Source organism: Lemur catta, chromosome 1 (genome assembly GCF_020740605.2).
Source record: "Lemur catta isolate mLemCat1 chromosome 1, mLemCat1.pri, whole genome shotgun sequence".
In the NCBI taxonomy this organism is placed as follows: domain Eukaryota; kingdom Metazoa; phylum Chordata; class Mammalia; order Primates; family Lemuridae; genus Lemur; species Lemur catta.
In genome coordinates this window covers 120035738-120053233 of record NC_059128.1, presented here as the reverse complement: position 1 = coordinate 120053233, position 17496 = coordinate 120035738, and the positions used below count along the sequence as shown (strand labels likewise).

At 54.7% G+C, this 17496-nt stretch overlaps 2 protein-coding genes across 4 annotated transcripts; one reads left to right on the top strand and one right to left on the bottom strand.

Moving 5' to 3' along the window:
• Positions 1-371: 371 nt before the first annotated feature.
• Positions 372-7548, bottom strand: BABAM1 (BRISC and BRCA1 A complex member 1). The gene is made up of 9 exons (XM_045552934.1): positions 7430-7548; positions 6148-6482; positions 5336-5394; positions 4593-4713; positions 4432-4510; positions 3685-3709; positions 1921-2050; positions 1647-1733; positions 372-858 (listed from the first exon to the last, which is right to left on the bottom strand). Exons 2-9 carry the CDS (start codon positions 6430-6432, stop codon positions 655-657), a joined length of 990 nt encoding a protein of 329 aa, XP_045408890.1. The 5' UTR covers positions 6433-6482; positions 7430-7548; the 3' UTR covers positions 372-654.
• Positions 7549-9391: 1843 nt separating this feature from the next.
• USHBP1 (USH1 protein network component harmonin binding protein 1) lies at positions 9392-16416 on the top strand. 3 transcript variants are annotated; one of them, XM_045552908.1, is made up of 13 exons: positions 9392-9509; positions 9748-9943; positions 10039-10187; positions 10651-11089; positions 11873-11998; positions 12170-12306; positions 12478-12618; positions 12900-13055; positions 13744-13993; positions 14507-14728; positions 15468-15574; positions 15774-15896; positions 16153-16416. In XM_045552908.1, the coding sequence occupies exons 2-13, from the start codon at positions 9854-9856 to the stop codon at positions 16340-16342; spliced, it is 2130 nt and encodes a 709-aa protein (XP_045408864.1). In that variant the 5' UTR covers positions 9392-9509; positions 9748-9853; the 3' UTR covers positions 16343-16416. The 3 variants fall into 3 exon arrangements, with proteins under 3 accessions (XP_045408864.1, XP_045408880.1, XP_045408872.1); XM_045552924.1 differs by lacking the exon at positions 15774-15896 and having other exon boundaries at positions 15937-16227; XM_045552916.1 differs by having other exon boundaries at positions 15468-15896; positions 16134-16224.
• Positions 16417-17496: the final 1080 nt, after the last annotated feature.

The following is a 17496-nucleotide window of genomic DNA, read 5'->3' as shown; positions in this document are numbered from 1 at the left end:
CTCCCAGAAAATGCTCACAGGGAGGAAAAGCAGTTGCTCAATAAAGCTATTTTTGTGTTACACGGAACTGAGAAAATCTAGCTGGTAAGCTTTTTTTCACAATCGCTCATTACCCAGGAAGATGGTAGAACTGGGGCCCTCTGGTATCTGTTTCCCGTCCTCTGGGGGCACCCACTGTGTTTCCTGATGGAACTGTGGTTGGTACTACAGCGCCCGCCCACTGGCAATGTTGTTCTAGCACCTGGATACAGCAGAGCCTGAAGCTGCAACTTTGGCTTTTCATCCACAAGAGAAGCCGCTCACCTTTGCTCAGTGGCTGTCACGTGGAACCAAAATGATCCCAATTAACACAAAGTGATTGCTGTGGGGTGTGGGTTAGCAATATTCAGATTTTTATTTTGATGACACAAAACACACAAACAAAACCACAAAGATTACAACTGACAAACCAGGAGTCACTGTGTCCTGGGAAACGGGGGTGGGTGTCCAAAGTTCCTGGGATGCCTCCTAGAATCTTGGGTTTCCTCCCAGGACCCCCCAGGTGCCCTGGGTGCCTCCTGGAACCCCCAGGGGTTCCACAGAGCCCAATTTGAGAACCAGTACTCTAAGCCAATGGTTTCACCTTATAAGGGGGTTGAGATGTATAGGGATGGTTCAGACAGTGGCCTCAACTTCAGTGGCTTCATCATCCTCCTCTAGCAGGCTGTAGGAGGCATGGCTCTGGCAGGGCCGCTGCAGTGGGTGAGCCAACAGTTTCGCCATGCAGTTGTGCAACTCCAGGGCTGGCCCGGCCAGTGCCACCTCATACTTGTAGCTGGTACCCTTGGTATCCAGGCTGCCCATGAAGGCAAACATGTCCTGGGGTGGGCAGTGAGGAACTTTTCAGGTGAGGGTTACCCCCAGCTGGCCCTCCCTGCCCCTGGAGGGCTTCTCAGAGGAGGGGACATCTGGGATGGGTTCTCAAGGGTGAAGAAGAGTTTGCCAAACAGAACACATTCATGCATTCAGCACACATTCCCTACCACCCACCCAGTGTTAGGGACCCCAAGAGGTCTCAGTCCTGACACTCAAGGAGCTCCCCATGTGGAGAGACATAGTTGAATGCAGACACACACCTCGCCCCATGCTGATCTTTTCTGAGGAGCAGGGGCTTCTCAGGGCGAGGGATGCTTGATTTGGGCATTGAGGTATGAGTAGGAGCTGGTCTCAACTCCCCCTGTTCACAGTTGGGTAAACTGAGGCTCAGAGAAGTAAATGGCTAACTCCAGGTCGCACAGCAAGTCTGGGGCTGGGATATGAGGGGCCAGTGGAGCCTGAGGAGGCTGGGAGGGAAGGGTGCTCCAGGCAGAGGGCACAGCAAGGGCAAGGACAGGAAGAAAGAGAAACAGAGGATGTTGGGGATGAGGTGGGCAGCACACAACATGCTCCCTGGGCCACTGTCCCAATGGCTCCCATCTCATTAGCCACCACTAGCTCGCACAGACATGGGAAATGGTTGTTGAATGAATGAATGAATGACCACAACCCAGATGGGCCAAGGCTCCAGGGCTACCAAACAGAGATAGAGACCCACAAGCCCAGGGCAGGCTGAGCCTACAACATCCCATCTACAACCACCTGCCACCCACACCTGCCACATCCCTCACCTTCCAACTCATCTCCTCCTCCTTCTCATCAGCGCCATTGTGGATGTAAACAATGTCAAAGAAAAAATACGGGCACTGGAACATTTTCTGCAAGGGAAGAAAAGGACACCAGCCTTTGGCGCTTAGGTCACCCCACATCCCATGACAATTCCCCAGGTTCTGCCTTAGAGTCTGAGAACTGCCTCTAGGCACACCTGCTCCTGGAAGTCCCTCCTGAAATCTAACCACCATCATGATGGCTGCAGGCATCCCTCCCTCTTCCGGCTTCACTCACCTTCATGGGCTCCGTCAAGGAGAACTGGGGCTGGCAGGGTGGGCGGCTGTAGACAAGGATGGTGCGCACCACATATGGGGGTGGAATCGTCTGCACGTTCTCTGTGACCGGCAGCTCTGTCTTCTGCTGGCTGCACAGTGGGAGAGGGGAGAGGGCCCAGCTTGTCACTGGGCATGTGGGCCCACCTGACACCTCTGGAATTCACTACTGCCTCTGAGCCTTCTCACGTGCACTGCCTCTGCTCCGAGCGCCCCGCCAGCCTTGCCCCTCTGACTGGCTCTTCTGCACCAACAGGGAGGTGTCACCGACCCTGAGTCTGGAGCCTGCTCTGACCACCCTCAGTGCCCTGAGCTGGACCTACCAAGCAGCACATTCCTCCCCACCAGGCTGGACGCTCCAGACCTTCCATGCTAAGTTACTGCCCACCTCCCCACTCAGCCACAGTCATCTCACGGGCACAGGCCACCAGGCAGAGGACTAATGTCTTTAAGATGTAAAAATCAAATCCAATCAATAAGAAAAAGCCAATATCCCAGCTGGGTGCGGTGGCTCACACCTGTAATCCCAGCACTTTGGGAGGCCGAGGCAGGAGGATCACCTGAGCCCAGGAGTTCGAGACCAGCCTGAGCAAGAGCAAGACCCCATCTCTACGAAAAATAGAAAAATTAGCCGGGCGTGGTGGCTCATGCCTGTAGTCCCAGCTGCTCAGGAGGCTGAGGCAGGAGGATCGCTTGAGCCCAGGAGTTGGAGGCTGCAGTGAGCTGATGATATAAAAAAAACAAACAACCAATATTCCATAAAAACAGGCAAAGGCCACAAATAGACAAACCACTGAAAGAATGTCAAATGGATTAAAAAGTGAACATAAAGAGCTCAAACAAAAGCACAGCAAGTGGACACGTGGCCTCTTCCCACCAACAAGATGGGTGGAACTTTCTACAGCATGATCAACCCTGGTGTCAGGAGAGTTGAATGGGGTTAACTTACTGGGAAAGTGCAGTTTTTACATTTTGAAGTGGAGAATCATATTTCACGACACATGGAAATGGTATAAAATTCAAATTTTGGTGTGCACTATACAGGCTTATTGGCACACAGCCATGCCCACTGGACAGCTGAGGTGTTGCTGCAACAGAGACCCCACAGCCCAGACACCAAACTATTCATTATCTGGCCCTTCACAGAAAACTGTTTACTGACCCTGCGTTAAAGTGATGAGGGCGGAGGTCCATGGGACAGTCACTGGGCTAACGTGGGGGAAGATTCTGGGAAGGATGCCTTTTACAGAAAATGCTCCCAAACAGACAAATAAACAATTGTTCTAGGGACAGGCTAGGATCAAGGGTGCTTTAAGGCTCCCTAGATTTTTTCTTTTTCTTTTCTTTTTTTTTTGAGGTCTTGCTCTGTCACCCAGGCTAGAGTGCAGTGGCATCATCACAGCTCACAGCAACCTCAAACTCCTGGGTTCAAGCAATCCCCCTGCCTCAGCCTCCCGAGTAGATGGGACTACAGGTGTGAGCCACATGTCCGGCTCATTTTTCTATTTTTTTGTAGAGATAGGGTCTTGCTCTTGCTCAGGCTAGTCTTGAACTCCTGGCCTCAAGCAATCCTTCAGCCTCGGCCTCCCAGAGTGCTGGGATTACAGGCGTGAGCCACCGCGCCTGGCCAGGGCTCCCTAGGTTATTTCTGAGCTGTTTGGGGCTTTTACCCAGAAGTGACCCTTCTCTTAAAAGGTGAATAACAATTTCCCCACCGGTGACTTACATGAGGCTGAAGAGACCTTCCAGATCTATTGGGGATGCTAAGGAGAAGACTGGTGGCAGAGCATGGGTAGGCAGGGACAGGCGGCAGGACCCCGATGTTGGGAGAGCCCAGGCACCTCAGCAGGCGCTGTGTGACCCTGGCCAAGTCACTTGCCCTCTCTGAGCCTCAGCATGGATCACAAAACAGGGTTAGCACTGGATGACAAGTCAAAGCTCCCTTTTCCTTCAGAGTTGGGGCCACTCTCCACACAATGAAAGGGCCACAATATCCCTGTTCCTCTCTCCCTAATACTCACCATTATTTCCTTTTTTTAACTCACAGAAATCACATCCTATTAATATTTAAGTTTGGAGCCACACATGAGCATTTAATGTTCAAATTAGCACAAAACATGGTATGGCCAAGCTCAAAGGGCTGTAGCAGCAATTGTGACTCCAGTCACACGTTACCATTTATTGAGCACTGACTGTAGAGCTGGCCTTGTGTGAGTGCTCCCCATGTGGGTGCATTTTGAACACCCTGAGTCCAAATCAGCTGCGGTTCCTTCTATATTATTACCCTACCTTCACAGCAGCTCTACAGGGTGGGCAGTTTTATGCTTCCCATTGTATAGACAGGAGAACTGAGGCTCAGAGAGATGACTTGTCTATTACAGCAGAGCTGCGATCAAACCTGAGCCCACCCTCTGTGTGGCTCAGGCTTCCCGGGCCAACCCCCTCCATGGGGAGCCCCTGCCAGGAAGGATACTAAAGGTGGAACAGGATGCCGTCTCCAGATCGTAGAGGCAGCTGCAGAGCTCACGGGGGTCGGAGGTCAGGCCAGAGAGCTGCAAAGAAGCACAGGCCTCAGCAGGGTGCTCTCTGGTCCCCAGGGGACCCCAGGGTACCCAACGCCTGCCCCAGCCTCACCCAGGCCGTGTCATCGTTCACCACTACCAGTGCAAACTCATGGGTCTTGTCAATCTTGTGTTTTGTCCGCACAAACATCTCAATCATCTTCTGCGAGACATTGAGGGCATTCGTTTTAGAGCTGGGAAGGCAGAGAGTGGAGGAGAGTTAAGGTCCCCTCACCCATCCACCCCTGAGAACCCTCTAGCAGCCCCACGATAAGGCCCTGGAGGCTCTGATCACACAGTAGGGGGCTGGCGGAGCCTGGACACAAACCCAGCATTGCTGACCTCTGAGCTCTTGTCCTCTCCAAATGGGTCCCTCTGGAGACCCTGCTGGAACTTCCCTCAGCCACGGGCGGTCATGGGTACCAGTGAAGGGAAGGAGGTCTCATCCTCAGCATCTCCCAGGAGCCCCTCAAGCCCCATCCAGGCCCTGCTGCCTGACCCCACAGAGACCCAAAGGGCAAGAGGCTCTCTTGGGAGGGAGCACATGACTCCGAGCAAGGGCTTTGGGGTCAGCCAGGACTGGGTCTGAATCCCAGCTCTGCCCAATTGCTGTGAGACCGTGGGCAAGTCACTTTGCTTCTCAGAGTCTCCAAGCCATTGCTGTGAACAGAGCTCTGAGGGGCCACAGCCATAGCATTACCAGTTGTCCTTGCTACTCTAAGATACTGCCAGACCAAGCTGGTGTGAGTCTCAGAGTGAAGGCCCCATACGTTTTGGGCTGGCCTCTCCCAAAATGCTCCCAAATGTCCCTCTTACCCATTGAATGACTCCAGCTTTGGCAGTGACATTTCCTCTGACAGGTCCAGGCAGATGATCTGAAAGGAAGGTGGAGGGTGGAGAGGGTGCTTCGACTTTAACACCAGCCCCCACACCACTCACTGGCCCTCTGCAAGCAGCCCTGTCTGAAAAGGCAGTGTGGTGAGCGCCGATTCCCAGCCAAGCCATCCTCTTTGGAAGCTAATGGCTCAGGGGAAAGAATACTGGACTAGGAGTCCAGGTTGATGAACAAATAAATAAAGTAGAGAACGTCTGACATAGAAACATAAAAATGAGGACATAGTGGTTTGAACTGTGGCTCCCAAAAGACATGTCCACCCAGAACGTCAGAACGTGACCTTATTTGGAATCAGGGTCTTTACAGATGTAATTAAGGTAAAAGTGTTCAGATAAAATCATTCTGATTCAATGATAAGCGTCTTTATAGGAGACAGAAGAGGAGGAGACACAGAGATGAAGGCCACATGAAGAAGAAGGCAGAGATTGGAATGATGCAACCACAAGTCAAGGAATGCCTGGAGCTACCAGAAGCTGGAAGAGGCAAGGAAGGATCCTCCCCTGTAACCTCGAGAGGGGGCACAGTCCTGCTGACACCTTGATTTCAGACTTCTGGCCTCCAGAACGGTGAGAATAAATTTCTGTTGTTGTAAGCCACCAAGTCTGTGGTAACCTGTGGCAGCCGTAGAGAACTAATACAAACGGAATGTATGCAGAGTGACTCACCAAAGGCAAGAGTGTTTAACTCAAGGTTCCCTAGTACCCCAAAGCCCCAGGCCAAACCCCCTACTTACCACCTTCTCTGGACAGTTGACCCTTGGTGTCCGAACCTGGACCTCAGGTGTTGGTGGGGGCACCTGCCAGGGCTTGGGGCCGGCTCCCGGAGCACTGGGAGCCCCGTCGTCAGCACTGGCTGCCTCGCCCTCACCCTCACTGCGGCTCCCCACGCTGGCCTGAGCCCCCAGCGCCCGGTCCTCAGCCCCTTCAGGGTTGGAGCGTGTGCGGGGCCGAGGCTCTGCCGACTGCTCCTCTTCCTCCTCCTCCTCCTCAGTGGGGCTGCCGGGCTCTGCCACTTCCATGGCTCCTATATGGCTGGATGGAGCAGGAACAGGGGAAGCCAGGATCCTCCCTTTAGGGGTTTTTAAAACATTTGGTTACTAAGAAAGAAGATGGGTCATGAGCTGCTTACGGACTATAAGAGTCACTCCTCTTAGGGACTCTGTTTCCTAAGCTGTAGAATGGGTGCCTTTTATACCTATCAGCTCAGCACCCATTCTGCCATGAGATAACAGTCTCCCAGTCTCCCATTTTTTTCTGCAGGGCTAACCCCACTCCTTCCCCCATCACTTGGCCAATGAGCACATCCCAACTCTCTGGCCACTGCGAATGGCTCAGAGATGGGCACATGACTGAAAACTGGCCAGTCAGTGGGAGACCTGGGACTTCCAATAGTGCCATCAGGGAAGAGACTCCCATATAGAGGTTGAGAGCTGCCAGGAGCCCCTTTTGCCTCCAAGAGGGGAAAGAGAGTCGAGTGCCTGAAGTGACGCCCACCCAGAAAACGGCAGATCGATTTCTGACCCCCTGGACCTAGCTATGCTTGGATCTAATCTATAAGCCAGTAACTTCCCTTTTTGAACTTCCCAGATTCAGCTGGGTTTTCTGTTACCCGAAACTGAAAATGTCTTGGTGAATAAAGGAATAACCTCTGGAATTCTCCCCAGTGGGCCCTGGGCAGCCTAGCGGGTGTCTGCACAAGGGAGGCGCACGGATCTGAGTGTTATAGGTCCCCTTGGAGAGAAACGGGGCGCCAATGGAACAGTTTGCCTATCTGGGCAATGGGCGTGGTCTTCCCAAGATGGTCTCTGGGTGCCTTGCGGCCCCCACCACCTCTAAGAAAAACAACAAAGATTTAGCTGCAGCAAGAAAAATGGAAGCTAGACTGCAGGAGAAACCAGAAGTGAAGGCGGAAGCTTCGGGGAAGGCGAGAGGATAGGCCTCTGACGCAAAAAGAACTGGGTCTCTAGGGACGAGCCCCGCACCCTTTTACGCTTTTACCACCCAACTTCTCCTCACCGTGGCCTGAGCCTCCCTCCAAACCAGCAGCCGACTCTCTAGGAAGCCGCCATTTTTCAGCCGGAAGTTAGGCGGCGTGGCCCCAACGCCTCCTGGGAACTGTAGTTCAGTGGGCGTCTGGTCGAGCAGAGGGAGAATCTGGACAAGGCTGGAGAGGACTTGGAAGCTGATAGGCTGCGACTGGGGGGCGGGGTCCCACATGCGATAGGCTGCACTGGGAGGGAACTATAAAATATAATTGGCTAAAACAAGATTAGTGAGTTCTTTTTTTTTTTTTTTATGTTTGCAGCCGGATCAGACTACGGTGGCCAGTGTTTCTACCGTGATAGGCTGAAACGAGGCAGAGGGGAGGGGCTTGCAATGTAATAGGCTCAGAGGGATGGAGACGGGCTAGCTTGCGATGTGATAAACTGAGTGAGACTGAGTTGGGCGGGATTTAGGGGAAAAGACGAAGCTGATTGGTGGTTGGTCGAGTTGGCCTGGTCAGTGTGGAGCGGGTTTTCCCGGATGGGGTGGGCGTGGCCTGGGCCTCCAAGGCCCCGCCCCATTACTTGCCCGCTCTTTATTTTACATATATTTGCATCAATCAAAAATACTAATCCAGATCTATTTCAAACCTGCCTGCTTTCTTCACGTACACTTCCCACCTTAGCCCCAGAACCGTTTAAAAGCCATTCAGAGCCTCAGTTTGTAAAAGGCTCAGTTCAGCCTGCACATCAGCCAGGCTCTGATTCAAGTATAGCCAGGAGGGGCTGTGTAAGCTTAGCCTTGAAGGATGAAGAATTTTCCAGAAAAACAAGGGGGGAAAGGCATTCTAGGCAGAAGGAACCGCCTGGGAAAGTACTGGAGGCTTGGGAGAGCCCTGGAGTGGCCGTGGAGCCTCTAACAGGTCAATATAGCTGGGGCAGAAGCTAAAAGTGGGGAGTTCAAGTCAGAGAACTGCAACTTCTCTCCCCACCACCTTTCTTCCCTGGAAGAAACAGAGGCAGGAAGAATCAGACTCCAGGCTCTGCACAATTTTAACCAAGTGCAGAAGGACGGAAAAGGTGTTTCAGGCAGAGGTTACAAAAGCCCAGGAGTGTGAGAGAGTTGTAAACCTGCTATCCACAGAGGAAGTCATCGTGGCTAGAGTATAGAGTGTACATGGGACCAGGTGGGCAGCAAGAGACTTGAGTGCCAGGATGAAGGGCAAAGGGGAGCCAGGGAAGGTGTGTGAGCAGGGGAGGGAAAGTGCGAGATCCCTGTCTCCAGGACTTGGGTGGGCAAGGGAGTCAAGGGGGCAGAGAGCCCAAGGAGGGAGCTGAGTTAGCATCAAACTGGGAGGGCAGAAACCTGGGCTATGACTATGGATGGAGACCCATTAGAGGTGGGTGCAGGAAAAATGGGGAGGATGTGGGGTACCATCCAGACTCTGGAGAATGTAGCATTTATGGAGGAGAAACAGGAGCTGGCAGAGGAAGCAGAGATGGGACAGCCAGAGAGGTAGTAAAGAACAAGAAGTGCATGTTGCAATCCAGTTCCCTGATGGTGCCGAGCTTTGTGCAAATTACTTTTTAAAATTCCCATGACATTGTGAGGGAACTGCTGTCATTACCCCCATTTTAGAGCTGGGGAAACTGAGGTTCAGAGAGGGATATCACTTGCCCAAGGTTACCAAACCCAGATCTGTCTGTGACTGAGGCAAATGAGAACTGTGACCCCATAGTGAATGAAGGCACAGGCAGAGAAGAGAAGCTCACAGGGGACCCAGACGAAAAGTATCAGCCCGGGGGAACATTCTGGCTCTTGAGAAATAAAATCCAAGTGATGGAGGTGGAGAAGCCATGGGCTTGGATTAGAAGGAGCTGCCACCTTGGGAGTTAAACACATGACCCCCTCTGGGGCTGGAGGAAGCTGCTGGCCTCAAGGAGGAAACGGTACAATAACAAGTCACATGACCAGGGGAGGGGGTTTCCTGTTTCCCGGCCCCTCCCAGGCCAGCCTTGGCCAGCCCAAGCCTGAGCGGGCAGTGGCCAGAGTGACCCCAAGAGTGTCCAGGGACTCAGGCCTCTGCCCAAGGTGTCCCCACAGGAACAGAGAGGTAGAGGGGTCTGAAGGGGCTGAACCCCAGGATTGGGGGCTTCTGATTTAGGAGGACCCTGGGAAGGAGTGGTGACTCTTGAGGTCCCGATAGCGAGGGAGTGGAGCACGGAAGTAGTGAAAGTAAAGGAGGCAGGGGAGAAGGGGGAGGTCAGGGCAACCTTGAGGTAGTGAGCTTCCTGGGAAGGGAGGCATTCAAATGTGCCTAATCAACACTAATAACTCAAGATCCTCTCCAGGAGAGAATTCAATGCCCCATTTCATGGAAGAGGAAATTGAAGCCATCATTTGCCCAGGACAACAAAGGCAAGAGCTGAGAGCAGGCTGTGTTTTTAGGGGGTGAGAATGGAGCATTTAGAGGGCACTGGTTTCTGGACAGCAATGAGTGCCTGGGCCACACGGCCCCGAAGCCGGCGAGGGAGGCATGCTACGCCAGTAAGTGTCCCCCTTTCCCCGCCACACCCAGCTCCATGGGGCCCCAATGTCTGGCCCTGCCTGGCTCAGAGCTGGGCCCTGGGGGTCATTTGCAGGGTGAACTGGATCCCGTGGCCGAGAGTTCAGAGGAGGCTGAGGCAGCCAGTGGAACCTCCAAGCCCAGCCCTGTACTGTCTCCAGACAGCTTCAGACCAGAGCTGTTGGGGCCCACGGCAGGAGTCAGTAACCAGGGCCTAGGGAGCAGGTAAGACCTGCTTGGTCCATGCCCAGGCACATCTTTGCCATCCACGGACCTGCCAATGCCCCTCCCCTGCTCACAAACCTGCCATGGCTCCCCATTGCCTTCAGCCCAACTTTCAGCCCTGCAGAATGCATCCCTGACCTTGACACACAGCTCCTGTATGCCAGTCACCCAGAACCTTCTGTCTCTCACCTCCCGGTCTTTGCCTGCACTGTGCCTTCTGCCTAGATGCCCTTCCTCACCTCACACACTGCAGCTTGTTCTTCACACTGCCTCCCCAGCCCAGGCCTCCCTGCTGGACCACTGTCCAGGCTCCTCCCTGTCGCACCCCGGACACCAGCCCCAGAACACGCAGCTCTTGCCAACTCCCTGCCCTGCTCACACCTCCCAAGGACCCCGATGTTTAAGCCCCCAGAATTCCCTGCCCAGCATTGGGTGGCTCAAGTTCCTAAGTTGGTGTTCACAGGACTGACAAGGAGGCTGATGGGGACTCTGGCAGAGGAACGGCTTCAGCCCCTGAAGGACCCCATGAGCCTGCAGTGGAAGCCCACCAGGCCCCAGAAGCAGCCCTGCAGGATAGAGAGACTGTCCCCTCTGGGACTGGGACCCCTGATGTGTTTCAGACCCTCCAACATGCTCTGAGCTCCCTGGAGGCGGCTGCTGCTGCCTGGCGCCACCGACCCCCAAGCTGTCCTGGGCTGATGGAGGCAGAGGGGAGACGCAAGGGGGTCCCAGGGCCCTTCAGGAAGCAGGTGGGGGCAGGGGGCTGCCAGCAGGAGGCAGCTTGCCTGGCAGAGAGGAATGCCTGGCTCCGGCTGGCCCTGGGCAGCCGTGAGAACGAGCTGGTCCACACACAGGCTTCCCTGCAGGCCATCCTGGCCGACAAGGAGACGCTGCAGAGGGAGGTGAGTGGAGCAGTCCTGAGCCCCAGGGCTCCCTGTCTGAAAGAGCAGGCAGGCCTGGCGCAGGCAACATTCATTCATTTGTTCATTCAAAAAACCTTTATGGAGCATTGACTTCTGGGTCCACTGACCAAACTAGACAAATGTCCCTGCAATCCTAGTTAAGGTGATCAGAGAAGCCCACCAAGGAGGTGACACTTGAATAGAGACCAGAAGGAAGTGAGGGAGAGCCATTCAAGGATCTGGGGGAAGAGCATTCCAGGCAGAGGGAACGGCATATGCAAAGGAGCATGACTGGCATGTTCAAGGAGCAGTGAGGGGCTGGGCATGGTGGTCTCGAACTCCTGAGCTCAGGTGATCCTCCCACCTCGGCCTCCCAGGGTTCTAGGATTACAGGCGTGAGCCACAGCACCTGGCCCAGGAGAGAGACATTTGAGAGTCCTCAGCATGTGGGTGGTATTTAAAGCCATGTGGCTGAATGGCATCATGGGAGGGAAGCCCTCCTCTTGGGCTGGTAGAGAGACTCAGGGTGGCAGGGCAGCCACACAGGAGTGGGATTCATTTCCCTCCAGAGCAGGGCCCATTTCCCTGCTGGCAAAGGTAAATCTTGAGCAGTCGATAGACATGCCCAAGGTGATATGGTGGGGGATTTGGCAGAGTGTGTATCTGGGGTTCCTGCCTTCTGGCCAGGGCTATTGCCACTTCCCCAGGAACAGGCCACGGGGAGGGCTGGGAGTGGTTGGAGCCTCTAGGCTTGACATCCCCCCTCATCCTCATTCTCCCCAGGTTCAGGAGCTGCAGGATTCCCTGCTGAGGCTGGAGCCCTTCCCACCTCCATCCCACAGCCAAGTGGGTGGCTCAGGCAGTGGTTCCAGCAGCTCTGGGGCAGATGGGGAACCCTGGGGGACTCAAGTGAGTGTGAGAAGCTCAAACCCATGGTCCTGATGTCCTTAGGATTCAGGGGGATGAGAATCGAATCCTGATCATGGGACCCAATAGCTTCTGGGGTTGGAAAAGGGCTAAACTCAAAATCCTGAACTCTTGGCCACAATCTGGATGAATCACATCACCTCTTCCCAACAGGATTCCTTGTCTCTGGCTCACCCCCTCCTCCGGCGCCTCCAGAGCAATTCTAGTACCCAGATTCTTGGATCTCCCCCCACCCAGCCCCTCACTCCTGAGATGCACATCATGGAAACCCAGATGGAGCAGCTCCAGGGGTAAGAGCCTCAAATGCTGAGCTCATAAGGGCATGGGCACACCCCACCCCCACCCCGAATTATAAACCTAGGAGGCTGGTGCTGGATCAAGAGTGAGAAGAAGAGCGGAAATCAGGCCCTGACTGCCCTGAGAGGCCTCTCAATTTCCCTCTTTCCCACCTTCGGAGGCAGGAGCATTGAGAAGCTCAAATGCTTTAACCGTCTGCTGTCAGCTGTGCTCCAGGAGTACAAGGGCCGCTGTGAGGGTCTCAGCATGCAGCTCAGCCAGCACGAGGCTGAGGCCACAGCACTCCGTCTGGTCTTGCAGTACAGGTCAGTCCACCCTGCCAATGATGTCACTGGCTGGAGAGGCAATGGGCTCTCCTAGGGTGGCCCCAATCCACAGAGGCAGACAGAGCCCTTGCCGGAGAGCACTTTCCCCCACAGAAGTTAATTAAAGGCAATTCTAATCCAGGGGTGCTGAGGGAGTCTGCATGCTTCCACAGGTGAGGGCAGCGGGAAGAAGCAAGGGGTTTAGGAACAAGTGGGGACTGGCACCTACACAGCAAGATGGAGCTGGGTGTCCTAAAGCACTCAGAACCAGTGTCCTACAGTGAGCACTGTGAGGAGGCGTATGGGGCCCTGCTTGCTCTGCGGGAGGCCGACTCGGGAGCAGGGGACCTGCAGGCAGCTGAAAAGGAAGCACTGAGGCTGCTGGCACAAGAAGAGGCTGCCATGGATGGAGGGACACTGCAGGGTCCACAGCCAAGGTACCCCTGGTAACCCTGGAAACTACACTGGTCAGTGAGGTCCTTATTGGGGAATGTGGCTCCCAGAGCTGGCCACGTTTTGGGGTTGGCATGGCTGTGCCTAGCAAGGTTGGTATAGAACTCACTGTGGTTGGTTGACGTGAGGCCCAACTGGAGTTGGCCTGTTGCTACTTAAGAAGGTTGGCATGGCAGTTGACAGCATTTGGGCTTGGCATGGGAATCACCAGGCTTGGCATGAAAATGGATGATGGTGCCTACTGGCATCATGGTGCTTAATGGTGTTGGCCTGATGTTTGATGGTACCCACTGGGGTGGCCTGATGCTTCCAGACAGGGTTGTCAATCTGGGTGATGGTGTCCATTGGTTGGTGTGATGGTGTCCACTATGTTGGCATGAGCAATAGTGCCTATTGGGCTGGCTGGCATGATGGTTTTCACCATGTTGGCATGAGCAATGATGCCCATTGGGTTGGTGTGATGGCATCTAACACGTTGTCTTGATGGAAGATGGTGTCCATTGGGGTTTACATTATGGTGCCCACCATGTTAGTGTGACAGGGCCCACCACAGATGGCAAAGGATCCATCATCATCAGTGAGATGGAAGATGATGGAGCCTACCAAAATTGGCATGAAGTTAACCCAACCATGCCTGCCACTGTTGACACAGGCCCCTCCTGTTTTCTGCAGTCTGGAGGGCAGCAGTGTGGATAAGCCCACACCACAGGAAGTGGCTATCCAGCTCCGAGACTACATCCAGCGTCTCCAGGAGCATCGTGCTCTGGTGAAGATTCCCTCAGAGCCTGGACCTACCTCGGTACCCATGCCCACTGTGCCCCGCGCAGAAGCCATAGTACAAGCCATTCTGGGGACCCAGTCTGGCCCAGCCTTGCCCCGGCTGGAAAAGATGCAGATCCAGCAGGACCTGGTGGACACAAGGGTACAAATGAGCTCTGGCTACTGTGTCAGTCTTTCCTGGTGGGGAAAACCCTTTGATGAGGCTGAGAGGGATGTGATTGGGGGACCAACGAGCAAAGGAGAGTTCTGCTGGGCTAGGGAAGAAGAATTGGAGCTGGGGTTTTGGGAGTAAATAGGAGTTTGTCCTTTGGGATTCAGTTTCTCATTCAACTTTGAATCTGGCTTTCCAAAATGCTCGTCCTATGGGAAGAGATAGGGACAAGGAACGTAATCTGGGCTTTGTAATCTGGCATGAAAGACCTGAGGATCTGGAGTTGGAGAAACTCCAGAAGCTTCCACTGAGCTGCTGCTTGACCTTGTCTAGGATACTTGCCCTCTCAGAAATACCACTTCTACAGCTGTAGCTTTTAAGGGAGGAAGGTCATGATGAAGCTGAGAGTTTTTGCCTAACCTGTCCTCAGTGGGTAGGGGCCTCAGTTTCCCCAGAAGTTGACCCTAGAGGCACAAATTCTCTGCCCCCTCCTTGGTCCCTCAGGAGACCCTGGCGGACCTGATGCTGCGGCTGCAACTGGTACGGCGGGAGAAGCGGGGCCTAGAACTGCGCGAGGCTGCCGTCCGAGCCCAGGGCCCGGCACATGCGCTCCTGCTGGAGCAGCTGCGGTGGGAGCGGGCGCAGCTCCAGGCTGGCAGGGCGAGCAGCAGTGGCAGAGACAGCAGCGGAGGTGGGAGCAGTGGGGAAGAGGAGGAGTGGTCCCAGGTGAGCAGTCCTGTCTGGACCTGGCAGAGATAGCAGCATACCACTGGCTATGTGGCCCTGGCCAATCACAGCCCTCTCTGAGCCTCAGTTTCCATTTCTGCACAAAGAAGCAAGTTGCATAGTTATGCTTCATGTCAAAGCTCCCTCCTGCACTTTGGGGTTTCTTTCTTTGAGGGTATTGAGCCCACGGGGTTTAGCATCTTCCACTCAAACTTGAACCTCTTCCTTCCCACCTCCAGGCTTGTCCATACTCCCCCTTCTTTGTCCCCCGCTGCCCCAGATGAGGCTGATCTCCTAGATTTTGGCACCAGCCTCCTCTCTCAGTCTTTTCCCTTTTCCCCATTTCTGTCTGATCATGATTGTTCTCTGCTTAGAGCCTTCAGTGGCTTCTAGAACACCCAAGTTCAGGCTCCTTAGTGCAGTTCAAGTCATTTCTCCCACCTCCAGGGCTTTGTACATGCTGCACCCTGCCAGGAACACTGGTCTCCTCCCTCTGCATGTAATAAAGTCCCCAGCCCCCTGCAGGTCTGAGCTTAAACATCGCTTCCTCAGGGAAGCCCTCCTGGACTGCCTTCAGATGAAGTCCCCTGTTGTTATTCACTTGTCAGGGAGCAATTCTATCCTTATGGGGGTATTTCACCACACTGAGGGCTCTGGAAGGGCGGCTTCTATGTCCAGCTTGGGCTGAGCACACACAGGCTCAGACTAATGTCACTTCCTTCTCTTCTGCCGCCCTTAGGGGCCTCCTGTTGTCCCTGGTGGCATTGGTGGCATTGATGGAGGCCAAGTGGGCAGAGTGTGGGATCCAGAGAAATTAGCGCAGGAACTGGCAGCCTCGCTCACCAGGTGTGTGCCTGGGTCCTGTGCAGGGGGCGGGGAGCCTACGAGAGAGCCCATGGGGATGTTATGTGTGGCAGAGACCAAGGTGTACACCTGCGTACAGGTGTGTTCCCATGGAAACACTGTGGGCAGGTGGGTGGGAGGAGGGCAGGGAGATAGGATTGCCTGTGGCTGTGAAGCCCCCCTCTCCCTATCCCTGCATCAGGGCTGTGGACCTATGCGAGCAGCTCCAGTCTCTGCGAGAGAAACTGGAACAGGTGGCTCAGAAGGGGCGAGCCAGACGGGCTCAGGGTGCTGAGCTGAACAGCGATTTATGCAAAGCTCACAGGTGGGCCCCCCATCTTGTACCTCCCCCACCGTGATCTCAGATGCATTCCTGGGTCTCTCCGGGCCTCAGCTTCCCTCTTGTGAGATATGTGACAAGTTCAATCCATCTCACACCTCCCCTGATGCCTGATGTATGCTCAGCCCTTACCGAGTGATGCTGGGAGCCCAGGAAGACTCAAGCCCCAAGGGCTCCCAGCTTGGGAATGGGAGCACATAGCCCCTGCCTTTTCTGGCTTAGCCATCCCCCTCACCTCCAGTGCCCTGGTCCTGGCCTTCCGAGGAGCCCACCGGAAGCAGGAAGAGCAACGTCGGAAGTTGGAGCAGCAGATGGCACTCATGGAGACCCAGCACGCCAAGGAGCTGGCAGTGCTAGAAGCCACTGCAGGGGCCCTAGGGAAGCCCAGGCCACATGGCCTGCCTCCCCGACTGGGGGAGACCTTTCTGTAGGTCCTGCACCCAGCTGTGTCTGGATGTGCCAGACAGTTGTGGCAGGCCATGTCATAAACTGTCCTGGAATGACATTATGTCATGTGGCATGACTTTGTGTGTTGGGGTGCGTTCGGCATGATGGGGGCTGGTGCACGTGGGTGTCCAGGGCCTGATGGGGGGTGTCCAAGCATTTGAGAAAGACTCAGTGTCTTTGGTCTGGATATGTCCAGTGGGTACAGGCCAAAAGCAACTTGGGCTGCAAGGCCAGGTCCCTGGGACTGGGGCAATTTGAAGATCAGTGAGGTTGCACAGCCAGAACTGATGTTCCAACTGTCCTCTGCCTCATAAGCCCAGGGAGGGGTCCCCATGGGTGCAGGACACATCTTTCCCTGCCCATCTCTGGCAGATGCTCTCGAAGAGGAAGATATCCATATCCCAGAGGGGGACAGTGAGGCTGAAAGATTCAAGTTCAGCATGTGGTTGAGAGCTTGCTTCTAAAGGACAGATAAGGTTTCTGGGTAGGGGACAGGCAGAGCAAAGGTAAAAGCCTGGAACTCGGAGGCATTGTACTTGGAGAGGAACTTGGTGTACATGCCAGTGGTGGGCAAGGAGGTTTGGACCACTGTGTCCCGCTTGAGAAGTTCGGGCTTTCTCTTGGGGGAACAGAGCTATGGGAAGTGTTTGTACCAGGTTAATAGCAGGCAGCTGATTAGCATGTCATTTGCATAGGCCAACCCCACCCCACAGCAGGCTGGCTGGGTCAGGAGAGGGGGCCTGGGCTGGGATTAGTGGCCAGCTGTCCCCTCCTGGGCAATAGCTGAAACACAAGACGGGGATTAGAAAGGTTTTGGTCCCCAGCTTGGGGGGTGGGGCGGGCGCTCCAGGCCACACCTGTGCAGGTGTGTGCAGGGGCACTGCCTTTCCCAGGGGAGGGACAGGCTGGCCTGAACTCTCAGGTCTTCCTGACCCGAGAGGCAGAACATGAAGTTGGGGGACACAGTCCTCCCAAGTGAGTGCTCTTGTCCTGGTGACCTTTGGACCCCAGTGCTGTCTTTGGACCCTGCTGGCTTCTGGCTTTGAAGAAAGCAGGGAAACTGAGGCAGGCCAGCCTGTCCCTGGGTGGAGGGCAGAGAAGCTGAATTTCCTCCTTCTTGTCCCCCTTCCCCAAGAGT